The 16,711-nt window shown below is 49.4% G+C and overlaps 9 protein-coding genes across 9 annotated transcripts, besides 1 other annotated feature; 4 read left to right on the forward strand and 5 right to left on the reverse strand.

The window, feature by feature from the left end:
* Positions 1-16,711: part of a sequence feature (contig 1.105 755..277183(-1)) that runs on past both edges of the window.
* ANIA_06147 (protein set9) lies at positions 526-2,511 on the reverse strand (the record flags this gene model as incomplete). The annotated part of the gene is made up of 2 exons (XM_658659.1): positions 526-2,340; positions 2,401-2,511. 2 exons carry the CDS (start codon positions 2,509-2,511, stop codon positions 526-528), a joined length of 1,926 nt encoding a protein of 641 aa, XP_663751.1.
* ANIA_06146 (mitochondrial 54S ribosomal protein YmL38/YmL34) lies at positions 2,990-3,644 on the forward strand. Its single transcript, XM_050611849.1, has 4 exons — positions 2,990-3,024; positions 3,078-3,162; positions 3,223-3,447; positions 3,501-3,644. Exons 1-4 carry the CDS (start codon positions 3,010-3,012, stop codon positions 3,569-3,571), a joined length of 396 nt encoding a protein of 131 aa, XP_050466992.1. The 5' UTR covers positions 2,990-3,009; the 3' UTR covers positions 3,572-3,644.
* On the forward strand, positions 4,696-5,732 carry pin1 (peptidylprolyl isomerase ESS1). Its single transcript, XM_050611851.1, has 4 exons — positions 4,696-4,752; positions 4,824-5,224; positions 5,278-5,394; positions 5,448-5,732. Exons 1-4 carry the CDS (start codon positions 4,750-4,752, stop codon positions 5,455-5,457), a joined length of 531 nt encoding a protein of 176 aa, XP_050466993.1. The 5' UTR covers positions 4,696-4,749; the 3' UTR covers positions 5,458-5,732.
* Positions 6,526-7,316, reverse strand: ANIA_06144 (uncharacterized protein; the record flags this gene model as incomplete). Its single annotated transcript, XM_658656.1, has 3 exons — positions 6,526-6,529; positions 6,681-6,815; positions 6,898-7,316. 3 exons carry the CDS (start codon positions 7,314-7,316, stop codon positions 6,526-6,528), a joined length of 558 nt encoding a protein of 185 aa, XP_663748.1.
* Positions 8,754-11,581, reverse strand: ANIA_06143 (protein nup82; the record flags this gene model as incomplete). Its single annotated transcript, XM_658655.2, has 4 exons — positions 11,239-11,581; positions 9,084-11,183; positions 8,861-9,030; positions 8,754-8,811 (listed from the first exon to the last, which is right to left on the reverse strand). Exons 1-4 carry the CDS (start codon positions 11,521-11,523, stop codon positions 8,754-8,756), a joined length of 2,613 nt encoding a protein of 870 aa, XP_663747.1. The 5' UTR covers positions 11,524-11,581.
* On the forward strand, positions 11,819-12,578 carry ANIA_06142 (nuclear cap-binding protein subunit CBC2; the record flags this gene model as incomplete). Its single annotated transcript, XM_658654.2, has 4 exons — positions 11,819-11,887; positions 11,948-12,042; positions 12,130-12,390; positions 12,446-12,578. The coding sequence occupies 4 exons, from the start codon at positions 11,819-11,821 to the stop codon at positions 12,576-12,578; spliced, it is 558 nt and encodes a 185-aa protein (XP_663746.2).
* Positions 12,660-13,647, reverse strand: ANIA_06141 (putative pyridoxal 5'-phosphate synthase pyroB; the record flags this gene model as incomplete). The annotated part of the gene is made up of 2 exons (XM_658653.2): positions 12,660-13,332; positions 13,400-13,647. 2 exons carry the CDS (start codon positions 13,645-13,647, stop codon positions 12,765-12,767), a joined length of 816 nt encoding a protein of 271 aa, XP_663745.1. The 3' UTR covers positions 12,660-12,764.
* On the forward strand, positions 14,051-15,085 carry ANIA_06140 (protein npgA; the record flags this gene model as incomplete). Its single annotated transcript, XM_658652.1, has 1 exon — positions 14,051-15,085. The coding sequence occupies one exon, from the start codon at positions 14,051-14,053 to the stop codon at positions 15,083-15,085; it is 1,035 nt and encodes a 344-aa protein (XP_663744.1).
* Positions 15,600-16,524, reverse strand: ANIA_06139 (1-acylglycerol-3-phosphate O-acyltransferase SLC1; the record flags this gene model as incomplete). The annotated part of the gene is made up of 2 exons (XM_658651.1): positions 15,600-15,763; positions 15,813-16,524. 2 exons carry the CDS (start codon positions 16,522-16,524, stop codon positions 15,600-15,602), a joined length of 876 nt encoding a protein of 291 aa, XP_663743.1.

Consider the following 16,711-nt stretch of genomic DNA (forward strand, 5'->3'; position numbering starts at 1 on the left):
AGGATCTGCTGGATTGCAACTAGAACACGCACAGGCATCTTGCTGCGTTATATATTACACAGATTGTGTTTCGGGGCGATAGACGCCGAGCTGGATAGATTTTGCGGGGATGGAGCCAAACCTAGGGTCGGGGAAATAGGCTGAAGCACGTTGCCATTGGTGTAAATATTTATTCCTGGCCATGCGTGTCTTCGGTCCTCAACTTTCATAAGAGAAGACGAGGTGGACCTGGAAGGATGTTTTGAGTAAGTATTGTCATAAGGTCGATCCTAAATCATTCCTCATGGGATAGCATCAAAATATCTTTGATGACTCTAAGTGTTATATGGTATAGTATTACAGAGGCCATACATGGACGAATCTTGCAAACCACAATTCGAGAAAGAAGCCAATGCACCAAGGCAAGTGCTAAGATCCTCATAATCTCCATGCCAAACTGTCAACCTAAACGCCAATCTGCGATAGTATGAGACCCCAAACCAATCGCCCCAAAACTCCACATCTCCAGTCACAAACATAGCTTCATTACACAGTAGTTACTCGGATAGCTCTAGTGCGCCGTCTAGTCACTCGCGTATTGCCTCGTTCGTCGAGAGCCTCGCTATCAGGAGTCTCGCTGCGCATATCAGACAGCTCCGGGGTGGGGGTGAGGCCGAAACTGACCCCACGGCCCCTGCGAGATACAAGGGCCTCTTCCTCGGGGTACAGGAACCGATGGATGGTGCGATGGTCCATGACTCTCTCCTCATCATCGTTCGGGCCCTCTTTCTCGGTCTTCGGCCAGCGGAACCCATACAGCATGGAGTGGCGCTCGCAGCGAGGGCACTCTCTCCGGGTTAGATAGGAGTTTTGTTGTACGAACCAAGCGTTGCAAGTGTGGCAGTCTACCCAGCGGTCATACGAGTGCGCTAGTAGTTTTGGTGTTTTGGTGTAATCTCCAGGAACTCGATTCAGTTTTGACTCCGGCTCAATGGTCAAATAGACCCTCTTGGTTCTGGGTTTTCTAGGTTTCTTCACGTGCTCCAGAGCTTCTGATCCGTCTTCTAACTTGGTAGAACTTGAGATATCGCTTACACAGCTATCAGCGCGCACCGTAGTGTCTAATTGTGCCGTTACAGTAGTGGTGGGTTCGCAAGAAGGTTCCACCTCAAGTTTGATATCAGTTTCAGGGATTGTCGTAGATAAAGGCGCCTCGGCCGCTATTGAACTTTCTGCCGGCGCCGCAGTTGTTACCGCAGATTTGGTTGGCCTCGTATTGAGTGATACGGCTTCATCGAACACTGAAGTTGCAGCAGTGGATGCCGATGATCGCTGTGATTCTTGAGGGGTTATGGAGGTAAGAGATTCAGAATCGGTCCCCGAAGATTCCACATTATCTCCGGCTGAACTGCTCTTTCCGGAATCGCCGGCCTCTTGCGCCGACAAGGCCAGATTCGACGATGGAACACGAGGCTCGGACTCAATTGAGATAGCAATATCTTCGGTAAGAGACAACTGAGACCGCAGTTTGGAACCACGTGGTGTGAACTTTCCCCGCTTCCTAGGAGTTGAAGAGGGGGAGCTGTCCGAATCGATATCTGATTGGGCCTTGCGTTTCCTCGGCGTAAGGTGGTCTTCACTAGCCTTTGGTTCTGGCGTAGACGGTTTGCTTTGTGGCCCAGGAGCTAGGTTCTGTGACCATCCGTTGCGGGGAACGCGTTCACAACTGAGGCATAGACATTCGCAGTTGTCAATCCCAAAATAGTCTTCACCGTACGAAACCGTAATTTCCTCGCCGATATAGATGTCTCGAGTGGCGACGACCTGCATCCCTTCCGAACCTCGAGTCACCAGACGCCCGTTGGCGCTGCAGTCATGATTCGCGAAGCGGGCAGGACCCAAGAAGAATGACGGTGTTTTCCTCCGGCTCGACATCACGATGCTAAAATCTTTTCTTTTCAAATCCAAATCCCGCTCTTCTTCCTTGGTCATCGGCACCAAAGTTCCGCTCAAGTACTTGATCTCCTGGCCTTGTGGGATAAATTTCCGGGCGCAAATAGCGGCCTCATGTTCGGTGATTGTGTAGCGATTGGTGGTCGTGACCTCAAACGGACAGTCGGGAAGGTACATCTGTATATATTTGCGAAGGTGTTTGCGGAACCAGTCCTTTTCGCGGTCGTTGGGTAATTTTGCCAGGTATCTCTTCATGCCAATTAGATCTAGTATTTTCCGTTCTGCTGCGCTCACATCCTTCGCGACTATAACATCGTGTAAAAGGATATGGGCCACGGTATCTTCGGCCAGGCCGCGGACAGGGATATATTTCGTTCGATTTTTGCGGGTTTTGGTCCAAAAATAAGCCTATGCCGGTCATCTGGTTAGGGTACAACAGCAATTTTTTCAGGCGCTGAGAATGCCTACACAGTCAACCAGCGCATCTGTTGCGACATCGTCATAGCTGGCCAGTTTCGCAAGCGTCAGACGTTCGCGCCGGTCCACGGACGGACTGGACCGGGCCTTTGAGGACGGCATGGTAAGATAGCTTATCACAGAAGTCCCATGTAATCAAGCCCAGTGTTTTGTTGCTTTCTGTCAGCAATTGGGGGTGGGAGTTGGGATTAAATGAGACCAGGGGAACAAAGCGGGAGAGCGGCTGGGAGCCAATATATAAGATAAGAACGGAGGTATAATACAATTATAGAACAAGAGTAAATTTCCAAATGATCAACATGATGAGGTGTTATAAGGACAGATTTCAAGCGGGTATAATGGAGCAAACAACAAGAAAAGGGGCGCTACATCCGTAGAATTAGAAACACAGCTTGTTCAAAGAATGGCGCGGCTGGAGACTCGGAGCGTTCTGCGTTGCCCGGCGTTGGACAAGTGGTGCCTTGTTTTGTAGGCTGCAATCCTCTGCTGCCGGGGTCGGCGATCGGGAAAAGTCCCCTTCCGGCAATCTTCCGAATCGCAGATTGTTGATCGATTACGGGTTCTGTCGGCGAAGTTACGAGAGCAGCTCATACAGTAAAGATGATTCAATTAAAGGTGTGTGTGAATTCCCGAAATTCACATATGCGTACTCAACTAACCCTATATAGACGTTATTGAATTGCATCGATAACTCCGGCGCCGCCGTCGTCGAATGCGTGAACGTCTTGAAAAAGAAGCGGGCCGCAACAGTTGGTGCGTTACCTGATCTTCTCCTCTCTATACACCTCTAATAATTTTTCCCTGGGGATCTAGGTGACCGGATTGTAATTGTCGTTCAGAAACAACGGAACTTCGGACCTGAGGGCACGAGCAGCACCGGCATCGCCAACAAAGTTCGCCGAGGAGACATTCGACACGCTGTCGTGGTCCGGGTGAAGAAGGAAATGCAAAGGCCGGACGGAACCCTTGTCAAGTTTGATGATAACGCTTGCGTGCTGGTGAACAAATCCGGAGACCCCATCGGAACCAGAATGAACGGTCAGTTATAGCTGGATGGAAAGTCTAAGCCGCAGTTTCTAACTTGAATACAGGCGTTGTGGCGACAGAACTTCGGGGAAGGCAGTGGTCGAAGATCCTCTCATTGGCGCCAATGCACGTATAATATACCATTTAGGCGAATTGTTTTATTAGGCGTTCACATATCTATCTTGTATCAATAGAGCATACTTTTCCTGGAATCTCCCTGATAACATAAGATCGCCATAAAGAAACACCCCTAACATGCTGTAAAGTCGATAATGGGTATCGTGATATAGAATGGGCAAGAATGACAAGTTTATAAGAAGACATTTCCACAATGGCAGCAAACATAATAAAGTTTCTAAGACTGTTAGCCACCAGGACCATCCATTCCACAAACTCAATATGCTCACCATTCCGGTTTCCGCTGATCGTTGTTGAGACTGGAAGAATACAGCTTCGTTGTGCGCGCATTTTGGACAGGTCTTATTAGATCGAGGAAGCTATAGAAAGAAAGTGCAAAGACAATTTGCGCGTTAGCCAGACATTCGGACCGCATTATTCTTCCAAGCATATTGCAAGCCAAAGGCACCAGGCCAGCAGCTAGGACGTCGAATCGCATGCAGAGCAAGCAATCACATCGCCACAAAGCAGACAGAGACCGGATAGACAAACCGTAGGATCGTTTCCCACATCCTGAGTGACACCAGCAGTGTCGCCGACTTGGCTGGTGAGCTTGTTCTGATAAACGCAATTGGACGTTGCGGGCTCGCCAACATGGCAGGTTCGACATGTGAACATCAGTCGGTTGTTGACGCGGTCTTCTTTCGGATAGAGCAGATTTGAGCATTCACGGCAGAAGCGAAAATGGACCTGTTCGGTCTGTTTGTTATCGCCATCGGCGGACGGAGATGGACTAGCTGACATTTCTAGGACCGTCGAATCGTAGAGAGCGGGGAAGGTGGTGTTTTGAGGCGCGATATGCGACGAGTATGTCTTTGGGAGATCTCGGAAATCGATGAAAAACTAAAGCGGAGAAAAGCCCACAAGGTCAAGAACTGTCAGGAAGGATCAAGGGTATAACTTGAAGATGTAGTTGATTCTGAGTAGAGTTGCTGGAAGAAGCACGGAGAGGCCGAACATCAATCTGGACCACGTTTGCGTGGTTTGCGGTGTTTGTCATGTTTGAAGTTTCCCCTCCTCGCTTTTCCCCGCGTCATCTCTGAACTATTTGCGTCGCTGCGACAACACTGGTTCTATACCTCGCTAAGTTTTATACCATTTCACACCTCAAGTATCCTTCAAAGCTTAAGAAGCAAAATGGTATGTCTGTGTTATCTCACTTTAATCAAAGTGGTGTAATTCCGTCACATATCCTGATATTTCGTCAAAAGGTAAACACCGGTCTTCCAGCAGGGTGGGAAGTTCGCCATTCGAACTCCAAAAACCTTCCCTACTACTTCAACCCCGCTACCAGAGAGTCACGATGGGAACCTCCAGCGGATACCGATATGGAGACTCTTAAGATGTACATGGCAACATATCACAGCGGCGCCGCTACTTACCATGAAGCCCCGAGTCAAGAAGGCAAGATCCGTTGCAGTCACCTCCTAGTCAAGCACAGAGACAGCAGGCGACCGAGCAGCTGGAGGGAGGCCGAGATTACTCGAACAAAAGAGGAGGCGCGCGAGATTTTGCGCGGTCATCAGGAGCGAATCATGCGAGGGGAGATCCGGCTCGGAGATCTTGCGATGTCCGAGTCGGACTGCAGTAGTGCTAGGAAGAAGGGCGATCTGTAATGATACTCCCCAATGTATCCTTCCCGTAATGTTTGCTAACACTCCGAAGCGGCTTCTTTGGCCGTGGTGAAATGCAGAAAGAGTTCGAGGAGGCAGCGTTCGCATTGCAACCGGGTCAAGTCAGTGACATTGTCGAATCAGGGTCTGGTCTTCATCTCATCGAGCGGTATGTGAGCTTCAGTATGCCTTGGGTCGCGCTAATCATGTTGTTTTTCACAGGCTACAATAGATATTGTTGGGCATTGTTATTTTGGTATATTTGAGTTGCATGGGGGAAAACAATCAATCCTTTCGATCATATATACTGGCTCTCTGGTTTTAGGCATGTGTTGCGTTGCACATACAAATCATCTTGCTCTGTAGACCCTCTATCATGCTGGAGAGACCCCTATTACATGTTTAGATAGTCCTGACTCCTGAAGCTTTGGCTAACATTAACGCAACTACTTTTCACTGCCTAGAAGTTGTTTCGGCAACTAATCCATGGCAGTTATTTCGCCTGGTAAGCCTCATCTCTCTTTCTGAGTATATATATTATCTTTAGATTTGTCCCTGCCAATTTCGATATCGAAGTTTACCATTTCCCTCCTTGCTTAAAATGCCACTCTATCCTGCATTCAGAGTACCACAACCTCTCTCGCCATTCAACCACGCGCTTACGCGCTTATGGACAAACCCAGCAATTATAGCAACGCTATTCTCCTCAACAAGCTCTTCGTCCTTCCCGGCATCAGAAAGCATACAATCGAACCGCCTTCAAGTCGCGTTCTGCCAAGTCCAGCATTGCAGAAGACTAAGTCATAAACCACTTAAGAAGCCCAGGCAATCACGTCTCGAAGCGATGTGTCCAATAGACGAAGCCAACCGTTTGATTCGCTACGTTATCGCCATCAACTGCCTCGCAACCTGAACAGAAGATTGCAACATCCTCGACTCAACCTTTGCGACAAACCCAAAAGCTTAGGCCAATAATCCTGGCAGTTCCTATGGCTTTCGCGCTGCTTATAACACGGGAGCCGAGGACACTAGGATGATCTACATCCTTGAAATAAGGAATTCCAGGCGACCATGCTCTAAGTCTGTAAATTTTGAGCTGTCTAATATGTTTGGCGTTTGGAAACGGAGAATTTTGGCTCATTCTTTGACATGCTACAGAAAAAGTCTCAGTTTCAGGTGATTTCCATATTTTACGACTCTGGCCTCGCTCTATATAGTTGGGCTTTTGGGCATACATATATTACGCTAAATCTCATATGCAAATATGTCTAGATATTGAATGCGTTCCCAGGCGGTTGGTTTACCTGTTTCATAGTCTAAGTAAGTAAACTAATGAATGCTCAGGTCCAGTGCATTAACACCATCAGCAACGCTGGCTCTGACTCCTTAACCCTCCTGAACCATTTCAGATATCTGGACAGACAAGTTCCTTTCTCCGATTAGTCTTTTACATACTCTAGCAGCCCCCAGAAATTTAGATCCAGTCCCATCCCCGTAGCAGAGGCAGCAAGCTCGCGCTTCTCTGTCTCCTCTTGCGTGTAGTGAGTAGCCCGCTTCCATGCATCTCGCCCGTTACCCTTCCTTGCGCGCCTATCACAAGTTCATCAGTTAGTATCAAGTGCTCAAAACAATGGATCAGCGCGGTGAAGAAGGGAAGAAAGATATCACTCACCGAACCCCAATTCCCATCTCCACACCCCTTTCCGCCTTCTCGAGCTCCTCTATCCCAACTGTCATATACCTATAGCTGTCCTTACCAAAAATCTTCCACTGCTCAAGTTTCTCGTTCTCCAACAATATCAGCATACCCAGCTGCTCCACTAAGGGAGAAGTACCATTGCGCGCAAGCGTCTTCTTGATGTCACAATCTTTACGAACCCAGTCGTGTAATTTCTCAAAACATAGCTCGCACAGAACTGAACAGTCAATGATCTCTTCTACGCTGCGCACATGGCAGTTCTGTGGGTAACTCGCACGGCGGAGAGCAGGGTCCGGATTTGTTTCCGGGTTGCGACTGGCCCATGAGCAGGGGTAGTAGAATTCGTCGTAGAGGCAGGAACAGAGATATTTCGTTATCCAAAAGAGGCACATCTTGTTCTTATTTTGATTGTAATTTGAGGGATACAATAGAGTATAGAGGATAGGAGATGGTCGGTATTATTCGTGTTGAGGGACATTGCTGCGTTTACGAGAACAGGGTTTATATAGGCTGGAAAGGGGGTAGGATGAAGTCATAGTCAAAGGGGGGAAACAAAAGTTTGATCCAAAAGACTCCAAAATATGGTACGCGTATTATGATAGAAGCCCTTCCTAGAGAAAGTAGAGTAGGTTTGTGAAGACCATTGTTTATTGCAGTGACGCCACAAACACATGTTTGTTTTGATAGGGCTTTATGGTCACATGATCATTGCTACTGCTGACGACTGCGAGCAACTCAATTTATGGAAATTAGAATAGTGAAGCGTGCACCCAACAGACTGAGTATTCGGCACTGCCAGTGCATATATCAGTTTTGCTTTTCCGACGGTAGCCTCTTGTTCTCAGTGTTGTGAGAATGACAAAAAACGTGAATATATTCTGCTGAACTGACAACTACTTGCCTAAACCATCCCAATTTCATATGGTACTTAAGCGGAGGGCAAACAGGCTTGTCCCTCCACCAGCTGTATGGTCTGCATGGCCACTGTGCCTAACTCTTTCTTCCAATGAAAGGACTCTTAGCGTTCAAGATGATCTAGCCCAAATTCACGCATAAAAACAATTCGGCCCTAAACCTCTTCCATACTGCAGCCACGGGGACTTTGTGGGCATTTTCCAGGGCAGTGTGATTAGCCTGGCGATGATGCTGCCGATGTGGAGTGTCGTTAATATAGTCATAATTTGAGGAAGGCGCATATAGCTTTCTTCCGCAACGGCATATCCAAAGGCATGGCGAACATACCTTGTCGACTCATTCGGTCGTCGTGAGTGGGACTAAAAGCCTCCTAGTGGAGTGGTCGGCCAGGTTTGCAAATTAGGAAGACTACTGCGGCGAAGGATGCGAGAGGAGAGGAGAAAAAAAAAAAAAAAAAGGGGGGGGGGGGAGGGGGAGAGGAATGACGTGGCTTGGAAATGTCCTTGATAGGGCACAGGAAAGAACGAGGGAAAAGGGTGAACGGAAAGGTTTCCGTACTAGTACACTGCGTCGGAAGTAATTAAAGTACGTAGAGAACTTTTGTACTGTTGCGCACGTACGCAAATAAAAGTGGAAGGGAACGACATCCATCGCACTCTGCTGTGAGGTGACCGTAGTGTTGGGCGGTTGTTTCGAAGATGAGTCGACAAACCATGCCTTACATCCCTACCGATGAAAGTATACCATTGGAATGAGAATGGAGGAATGCGGACTCCGCAATCCCCACGAGTAACACCTCGTGAGAGTAGATCAGATTTTGTCATTGCTCAGCAAATCTATCCTCAAAAGACAATTCATGAACAGAGCGTCTCCATTCCAAGACACATCACCCATATTATATCGGAAGCACAAGATCAGACAAGGGTATTGAGCCGCGCCAAGCGCGCAGTTATCGATTCGATGACTGCAGATCTAAAAAATTGGTTAGCAATGTTTGAAAAGAGGTGCGTAGGAAACGAACTCTCGCTCCACCATCTTCATGGCATCGGCAATTTTGGCCCTCTGGAGGCGCTGAGGAACGCGGGGCTGCGCGCTGGTAGGAGATGTCGGAGTGCTAGGCTCTGTTGTAGTGAAAATTCTAGCGGCAACAGACTTGGCTTCTGTGATCAGTTCAGATGCGATATCCTTTACCTACACCTCTGTCAGCATGGTGTCCTTGATAGCAACAGGGATCGGTGACATACAGCATCTAGCCGCTTGGCAATATGCTGTGCGGATTCCTCCTTCCGCTCTTTATCAAACGACTGCGAAAGTGCTTCAACTTCAGCGATCCATGACGACTCCTTTTCACTTAGCGGCCGTCCGCCAGATTTAAGAACTTTGTTCCGGATGGCCTCGTATCGCCAGACCAGTTCTGACTGTCTATCTTTGGCGGCCTTCAACCTCGCGTTCAATGCTGCAGTGCTCCGGGATCCCTCCTTCCTCTGCCCATCCTCGCCTATTTCACTCGAGACACCCTTGATCCGATCAGCTACATCAGCTATCTGCCCTAACTGATCGCGCAATTCACCCTGTAACCTCTCGCATCGACGAAAAAGATCTGAGGCAGCACGTTCAAGAGCATTTGTGTGGGCAGACAAGATTCGGTGCGCTGCGGCTACAAGGTCTAGAGTGGCTGGTGACAGAAGCACCGGTTCCTTGAGGCTACTCCGGTAGCGATGAGGAACATGCTTATCAACGAAGAACTCCAAGGGAGAATCAGAGTAGAGAATGGACGGGACCTGGTAAGGGGGACGATGGGGGGGAATCGTAGGAGAATCGGTCGGCTGGACGTCAGATTCGAGAGAAAACGTTGGGAAGAAAGTGGGCTTCTCAAGAATAGCCGCATATGGATTAGATGCATGCGAGGTGAGCAATAGATAGCCTAAATCGTAGTCATAGTAGACTAAAGACGCCGGGAGGTGAAAGGGTTGACTGCTCGAAGTGCCAGCATCGTCTACCTGGATGATCGATTCCAGAACAGATGCATTGCCTTGGCAAAGGACTTGAAGGCGGAAGCCCGAGCCCGATGTATCCTCAGACTGTAATTCGTCCTCCAAGCGCTGTATCCACGAAGAGAGCGAGATGAAAACTACGCCGTGAGACGTTGTCACAAAGAAGCTATACCGGGAGTGAGCATCGGGCGTGAACATAGGCCACGTAGGCAACGTTCTATGCTCTTCCTTAGTGGTATTGATGACTTCCACTAGTAGCAAGTCACTTGACTCCGATTCAGGCACTCGAAAAGCGTTCTTCCTCGCCTTTGGCAGCCATTGTCCCTCCACTCCAACGATTTCAAGGCAGATATACACTCGACCGCTCAGGGAAGATAGACAGATTACGGTCGCTGACAATTTGTCGCCGCCGCTATCCAGTGTCAATTCATCCTCTTCGCCCATCATCAGAGCGTCAGTATCAGCCTTGGCCGCGATGACTAGCATGTCGCAAAGATCAAGATCATCAGCATCATCCCCGATGTCGACGCGAAAAGGACCTTGGAGCTTAGGAATCGCGCTAAGATTTGAGGGTCGCATAAGGATTTCAGACTCGGGTTCGGTCGCGGAGCCAGGAATTATCTGTAGGGGTTCCTGGTTATCGATTTCCGCTAGCCACTCCCACTGTTGCCGACAGGCCGCCAATTGATCCTCATGATCAAGAGGATCCTCTTCCAAGGCGGACAGCTTTGGTACGATTGCAGCAGACAATGAAGGAATAGCAGCAGAAGGCGCTCTCCACTTAGAAGGTAAGAGCGGACAGAGCGCGTAAAGGTCACCAGGCTTCATAGCAATCCAAAGCGTCATTGCGGCCCAGGCATCCTCCTTTTCGCTTCCAACACCACCAAAGCGAGCCGACGCAACCTCCATATCGACATAATCAGAGGAAAAGCCCTTGTTCTTTCCGAAGCCCGACGGCGCAAAGTCCTGGTCCGAAGAAGTCCCATCGATTAGCTTCCTAAGGTCGACGGCCAAAGTCGGACGGTCAAATGACCAATGATTGTTCCGGTCCAACTCCCATACGCGCACCACTGCATCTTCAGTTACTGTCACAAGGCACCCTCCGAGATTGCTGTAGACTCCGAGCGGATGCCACAACGCCGACACCACCGGAGATTCCGGAATGACATGTGTCGTCGGACCAAGTTGGTATGTTTTCACACGTATCGGAGAGGAGTCTGCGGTAGCCAGGTGCGCGGAATCAGGAAGCACTGCGATGAAGACGGTGTGGTCTGCGACAATTGCCAAGAAAGCGCCGTTCGGGGAGGGTATGATCTGTCGGATTTGGTCGTACACTGGAACCATCAAGACCTAATCAGCATCAGTAAAAGATATATTCGTAATAGCAACAATGTGCTGGACGTACCCGGTAGGGAGCGCCGGCATCCGCATCGGGCTTCTGGCTCTTCGACCTAGCGCGCTGCTGCCAGTCGTCCTTCAATCGCGTGAGGCTTGACCAACGAATTTGATTGTCAACAACCGTAAATACTTCATTTCCTCGCCGAGCCAGTGTCCGCGAAGGACCAAGATAGGGAGTATCTTTTGTGCTTTTAGAGCTTGCTGGGTCCTTGGGTGCTGGACTGGAAAACAAGGCGGCACCGGGGAAAGGGCGCGAGAGCCAGGGAGGAGTATAACTGATGACTTTCGGCATCGTCAAGATGATTATTCCATGAAGCTGCCTTGATGAAATGATGATTGTTGCCGGGCACTAATTGCCGACCGCAGGCCCGTTGAGCTTCACAAGAAATTTTCGGTAGACTTGTTGAAGAATGGCCGGACGAAGCAAAAGCTGAGGCGCCAAGACAAACCCAAACTAAGCTCTCCTGCGCTCATCCCTCCGCTTTCCTCTCAACGATCTCAACTACAACAACAGCACCAGCGACAAGCGGCAGTCTTAATCTCCCAGCTTAATCTCCAGATTGTTGCCGCTATTTTGGTTCGTCATAATGAGTATACCGGAGCGACGTAACACGGTTGAGCGGCTCGACCGGCCCAGCGCCTACTATTTAAGCAAGGTACAGCTTTGCAAGCAGCCTCTGAGAGCTCCAGCAGTTACTGACTGGAGTTATGACTAGAATAAAAGGCGCAAGTACAGTTCCGATGAGTCGGAGGAGCAGAAAGACCCCATGGAAGGTCTGAGGGATGCCACGACTCTTTATGTTGGTAATCTGTACGTTTCCCGGACACGTTACGCCCTCTTCGTGTGGTTTTTCCAATTGCTGACCATTACAGCTCATTTTACACTACAGAGGAACAGATCCACGAGCTCTTCTCCAAGTTCGGTTTCCCAGCCGCACAACCCGGATCTTTTGCTAACCCGATTTAGATGCGGAGAGATAAAGCGCCTTGTAATGGGCCTCGACCGATACAACAAAACTCCTTGCGGATTCTGCTTCGTTGAATACTATACGCATCAAGACGCTCTTGATTGCTTAAAATACATTGGTGGTACAAAGTTAGATGAGAGAATCATCAGGACGGACCTTGATCCGGGATTCGAGGAAGGCCGACAATACGGGTACGCACGCAACTCAACTTTCTTGTTCCGGGCAAGGTACTGACTCGCAGCGCAGACGAGGTAAATCCGGTGGCCAGGTCCGTGACGAATACCGAGAAGAGTACGATCCTGGTCGTGGCGGTTACGGGCGAGCATACGCGGATGATCAACGACGACGTGAAGAAGAGGAGTATGGAGCCGGTAGGTAGTAATGTGAAAAACGTCCATTTAACCGGCGCAGTTACGGAGTTCTTATACATTATACTTTGTTCATACGGTAGCGAACTTTGGCGCACTAAAAAAAATTCTATTTATCTCTAATACCCAGAACTAACGGAGCTATTCTAATCGTCCAATTGACGGAGAACAATCACTGCCTCATATATATCATATCTTCATTGCAATCGTTTTACAGAATCTTCCACTTGGCGCAGCCACCAGGCATGGATTCTTTCGTCACCAGTCAACTCAGGGTGGAAGCTTGTACCAAAGACGTTGCCTTGTCTCACGGCAACAATATCACCAGTTTCCTCATCCGCACGAATAGGTGTTCCACTGACAGCTAAATGCGCAGCCCTCCCGGGAAGACTAGCCAATACTTCAACGTCGCGTGACATTGCCCTCCGGGACGCTTCGCTCTCGGCTTGTCGCGAAGGAGCAACAACGGTCTCGACTCTCTTAGCTTCGTCCACCTGAATACCGTCGTGATGCGGCAAGATTTTCTCAACTACCGGCGCACGAATGAAGACTGCCGGAAAGGGCTGCTGGGGTGTACCGGATGTGCTGAGGAACGGCAGATCAAGCGGCGCCTGAAAGCTTTCCGTTTGCCGGCCAAAGTGGTTGCGATTAACTCGAACATCTAATCCTCCGATCAACTCCTGGCCACCTTTTTTAGTCCGGTTCGCCGATTCCGCGAGCAATATTAACCCGGCGCAGGTTCCCCATGTTGGTTTGCGGTGGACCCTGCGGGGAAGAGAAATATGAGTCAGTCGCTGCACACTCAGTATCACCATTTTTAAGAACAACTTACTTCACAAAATCTCTCAAAGGCTCAAGTAAATTAGACCGAGCTGCCACCAATGAGATTGCTGTACTTTCACCCCCAGGCAGGACGAGCGCATCGCATCTCTTGAGTTCTTGCGGGGTCCGGATCTCAAGAAATTCCCACTGCGGCGAAGATTGTTGCGAGCCCAGCGAGGCCGCTGCCTTTTTCAGCAGCTCTAAATGCTCCAGGAAGGCGCCTTGTAAGGCGAGAACACCGACAGTAATCTTAATCATTGCACTCTGTCGAGAATAAGAATTGAATTGGGAGGCGTTGGCCACTTCAACATGTTGATAAAAAGTCAACTTATGTAAACAGGTACCGCGGATCATTCAACTTATCGCCACGTGCGGCCCCCTCCTGATAAGCCCCGGAAACCGATGCCTGTACTGCTTCGTCGTCTTCTTTTGTGCGAGATTGTCTCGCAGGATCACTTTATAATTAATAGAGGGTCACGACATTACGCATTTTCCAAGCGTTTAAAATTCTCGTTGCTTTTTACCATGTCAGCAATGGGTCTATAACCAGCTAGTTAAAGTGCTCACAAGATAACCCGTCTTACATTTACCCCTCCATACCCTTCCACAAGCCTTACCATTTCTCTTTAGTCAATAGACCTGTTTACGAACTCCCACGACCATGGTGCAAGACACATCAAGCGCAAGCACTTCGCCAATTTTAACAAGATGGTACATCGACACCCGCCCTCTAACCGCCTCAACAGCAGCCCTTCCTCTCCTTGAAACCCTCCAGCCCGCTGATCAAATCTCCGTCCAAAAATACTACCATCTGAAGGATAAACACATGTCTCTCGCCTCTAATCTGCTCAAATACCTCTTCGTCCACCGAAACTGTCGCATCCCCTGGTCTTCAATCGTGATCTCTCGAACCCCAGATCCGCACAGACGACCATGCTATATTCCACCCTCAGGCTCACAGGAAGACAGCTTCAAAGACGGATATACCGGCATCAACGTTGAGTTCAACGTCAGCCACCAAGCCTCAATGGTCGCGATCGCGGGAACAGCTTTTACTCCCAATAGTGGTGGGGACAGCAAACTCAAACCCGAAGTCGGAATTGATATTACGTGCGTAAACGAGCGGCAGGGACGGAACGGGGAAGAGCGGAGCCTGGAATCGCTACGTCAATATATTGATATATTCTCGGAAGTGTTTTCCACTGCAGAGATGGCCAATATAAGGAGGTTAGATGGAGTCTCATCATCCTCACTGTCTGCTGATCGTCTTGTGGACTACGGGTACAGACTCTTCTACACTTACTGGGCGCTCAAAGAGGCGTATATAAAAATGACTGGGGAGGCCCTCTTAGCACCGTGGTTACGGGAACTGGAATTCAGTAATGTCGTCGCCCCGGCCGCTGTTGCGGAGAGTGGGGATTCGGCTGGGGATTTCGGGGAGCCGTATACGGGTGTCAGGACGACTTTATATAAAAATCTCGTTGAGGATGTGAGGATTGAAGTTGCTGCTCTGGGCGGTGATTACCTATTTGCAACGGCTGCGAGGGGTGGTGGGATTGGAGCTAGTTCTAGACCAGGAGGTGGTCCAGACGGAAGTGGCATCCGAAGCCAGGATCCCTGGAGGCCTTTCAAGAAGTTAGATATAGAGCGAGATATCCAGCCCTGTGCGACTGGGGTGTGTAATTGCCTATCCTAACAATGGAAAATGTGAGATTGTGGGTGAATAGATGACGTTAAAGCTGCGAACTGATTGCATTGATCTATCATTAGCTTACAAGACAAAGAGATGGCTGACTGGATATCATATCGTCTATAATCGCTCGCAGGGTATATGAGTCCAATATCGCATTTCAATCCTTCTCCAGTTCGAGATCTCACTTGATCCTTGCTTTTCCTAACGCCTTTCTATTGCTGCCCCAACCCTCCGGTTCACTCGATCCATGACAATTATGCTTGCCAGACAACATAGTCTATCACGAAGGTGCGATAGTCTGATATCGATGATCATGGAGTAGATTAGCCGAAAAGTAGTAGTAGTGTCTATTCTATTCATCCGCGTGCTATGTGATCGGAAATCGTCTCAGCTCATCATCGTACGAGCGTATCTGAATATTCCCAAGGTTAAAAGCGTGGATTACTTCGCCTCAAGTAGGTACTCGAAACATCGAGTCACGAGGCAATCTGTGAGTTGCCTATATCAGCTTAGCGCTTCAGAGATCAACAGCAGTTGATTGTCCCTTGGATGACGAGGGAAGGTCGGCGGGTCCGGCATTAGAGAGCTCCAGGAGGGTGTTGAGCATCGATTCCCTGGTCGATGTCGTGAGTCCATCGACATCAGCCGCGGTTAAGCCGTCGGTGCTGATAGGGGGAAGAACTACAGTGGTGAGCAGAAAGCCAATCTAAAACTTTGGGTGCAATCATACCTTTAACCTTGATAGATCCAGCTTCAAACCTGAATTTTTTCGGCGCCAGGATATGCGAGTAGTTCTCCACGACAACAGGAACAATAGGCACACCCGCTTTGACAGCCAAGTGGAAAGCACCCTTCTTGAAGGGTAGGAGTTCGGGCTTCTCCGAGTAACTCCTCGTACCCTCGGCGAAAATAAACACACTCTGTCGGTGACTGCGCATCTCCTCCGCTGCGCTATCAAATGCCTTCACGGCCGTTTGCCGGTTGGCACGGTCAATGAACACGGTCCGGGAGAGCGCCATGAACCACCCAAGGAAAGGAACATAACGGAGTGACTTCTTCGCCGTGACACTGCAGTAAGGCGGGAAGATCTCGCCGAGCATGAGAACATCGAGTTCGGATTGGTGATTGCCGATGATGACGGCGGGGCGCGTAGAGAGGTACTCTTTACCCTCGACGATATCAAAGCGCACGCCGGTCGTGAACCTCATCACCCATTTGAAACTGCGGGCGGTGGCCCATTGGGAGATGCGGCCGTACCCCACCACGCGGAGGACGATCGAGGCCACCACTCCGTACATCGCGCAAACGAGTAGAGAGCCATATGACGCCAGGCAGCGCGCTACGAACGAAGCGCGTGGAACCTTCTGCCCGACAAGGAAGAGAGACGCGGTGAAGGCAATGTAGGTGCTTGCACCCGATGCAATGTAGTAGAGCAGCGACATTATACAGGGTCGTTCGAGTTGATATTCTCTATCGGGGGGTGACTCCGACGGTTAGTTATCGAGCACTCAATTTTCAGGCCCTCGCATGAATGATAACTTCGTCTTACCAGCAAGTCAACGAATGGCAAATGACGAAATGAAACGGCTGTTGCGGACTAAATATTTACAATTCGACCAAAGGCATGGC

The sequence above is a fragment of the Aspergillus nidulans genome, chromosome I (assembly GCF_000011425.1).
Source record: "Aspergillus nidulans FGSC A4 chromosome I".
Taxonomy (NCBI): Eukaryota; Fungi; Ascomycota; class Eurotiomycetes; order Eurotiales; family Aspergillaceae; genus Aspergillus; species Aspergillus nidulans.

What these genes read in the sequence shown, in the direction of transcription:
- ANIA_06146 (XM_050611849.1), top strand. An exon ending in GAAGCGGGCCGCAACAGTTG is followed by an intron (nt 3,163 to 3,222) that starts GTGCGTTACCTG and finishes CTGGGGATCTAG; the next exon opens with GTGACCGGATTGTAATTGTC. An exon ending in CATCGGAACCAGAATGAACG is followed by an intron (nt 3,448 to 3,500) that starts GTCAGTTATAGC and finishes ACTTGAATACAG; the next exon opens with GCGTTGTGGCGACAGAACTT.
- pin1 (XM_050611851.1), top strand. An exon ending in GCTAGGAAGAAGGGCGATCT is followed by an intron (nt 5,225 to 5,277) that starts GTAATGATACTC and finishes AACACTCCGAAG; the next exon opens with CGGCTTCTTTGGCCGTGGTG.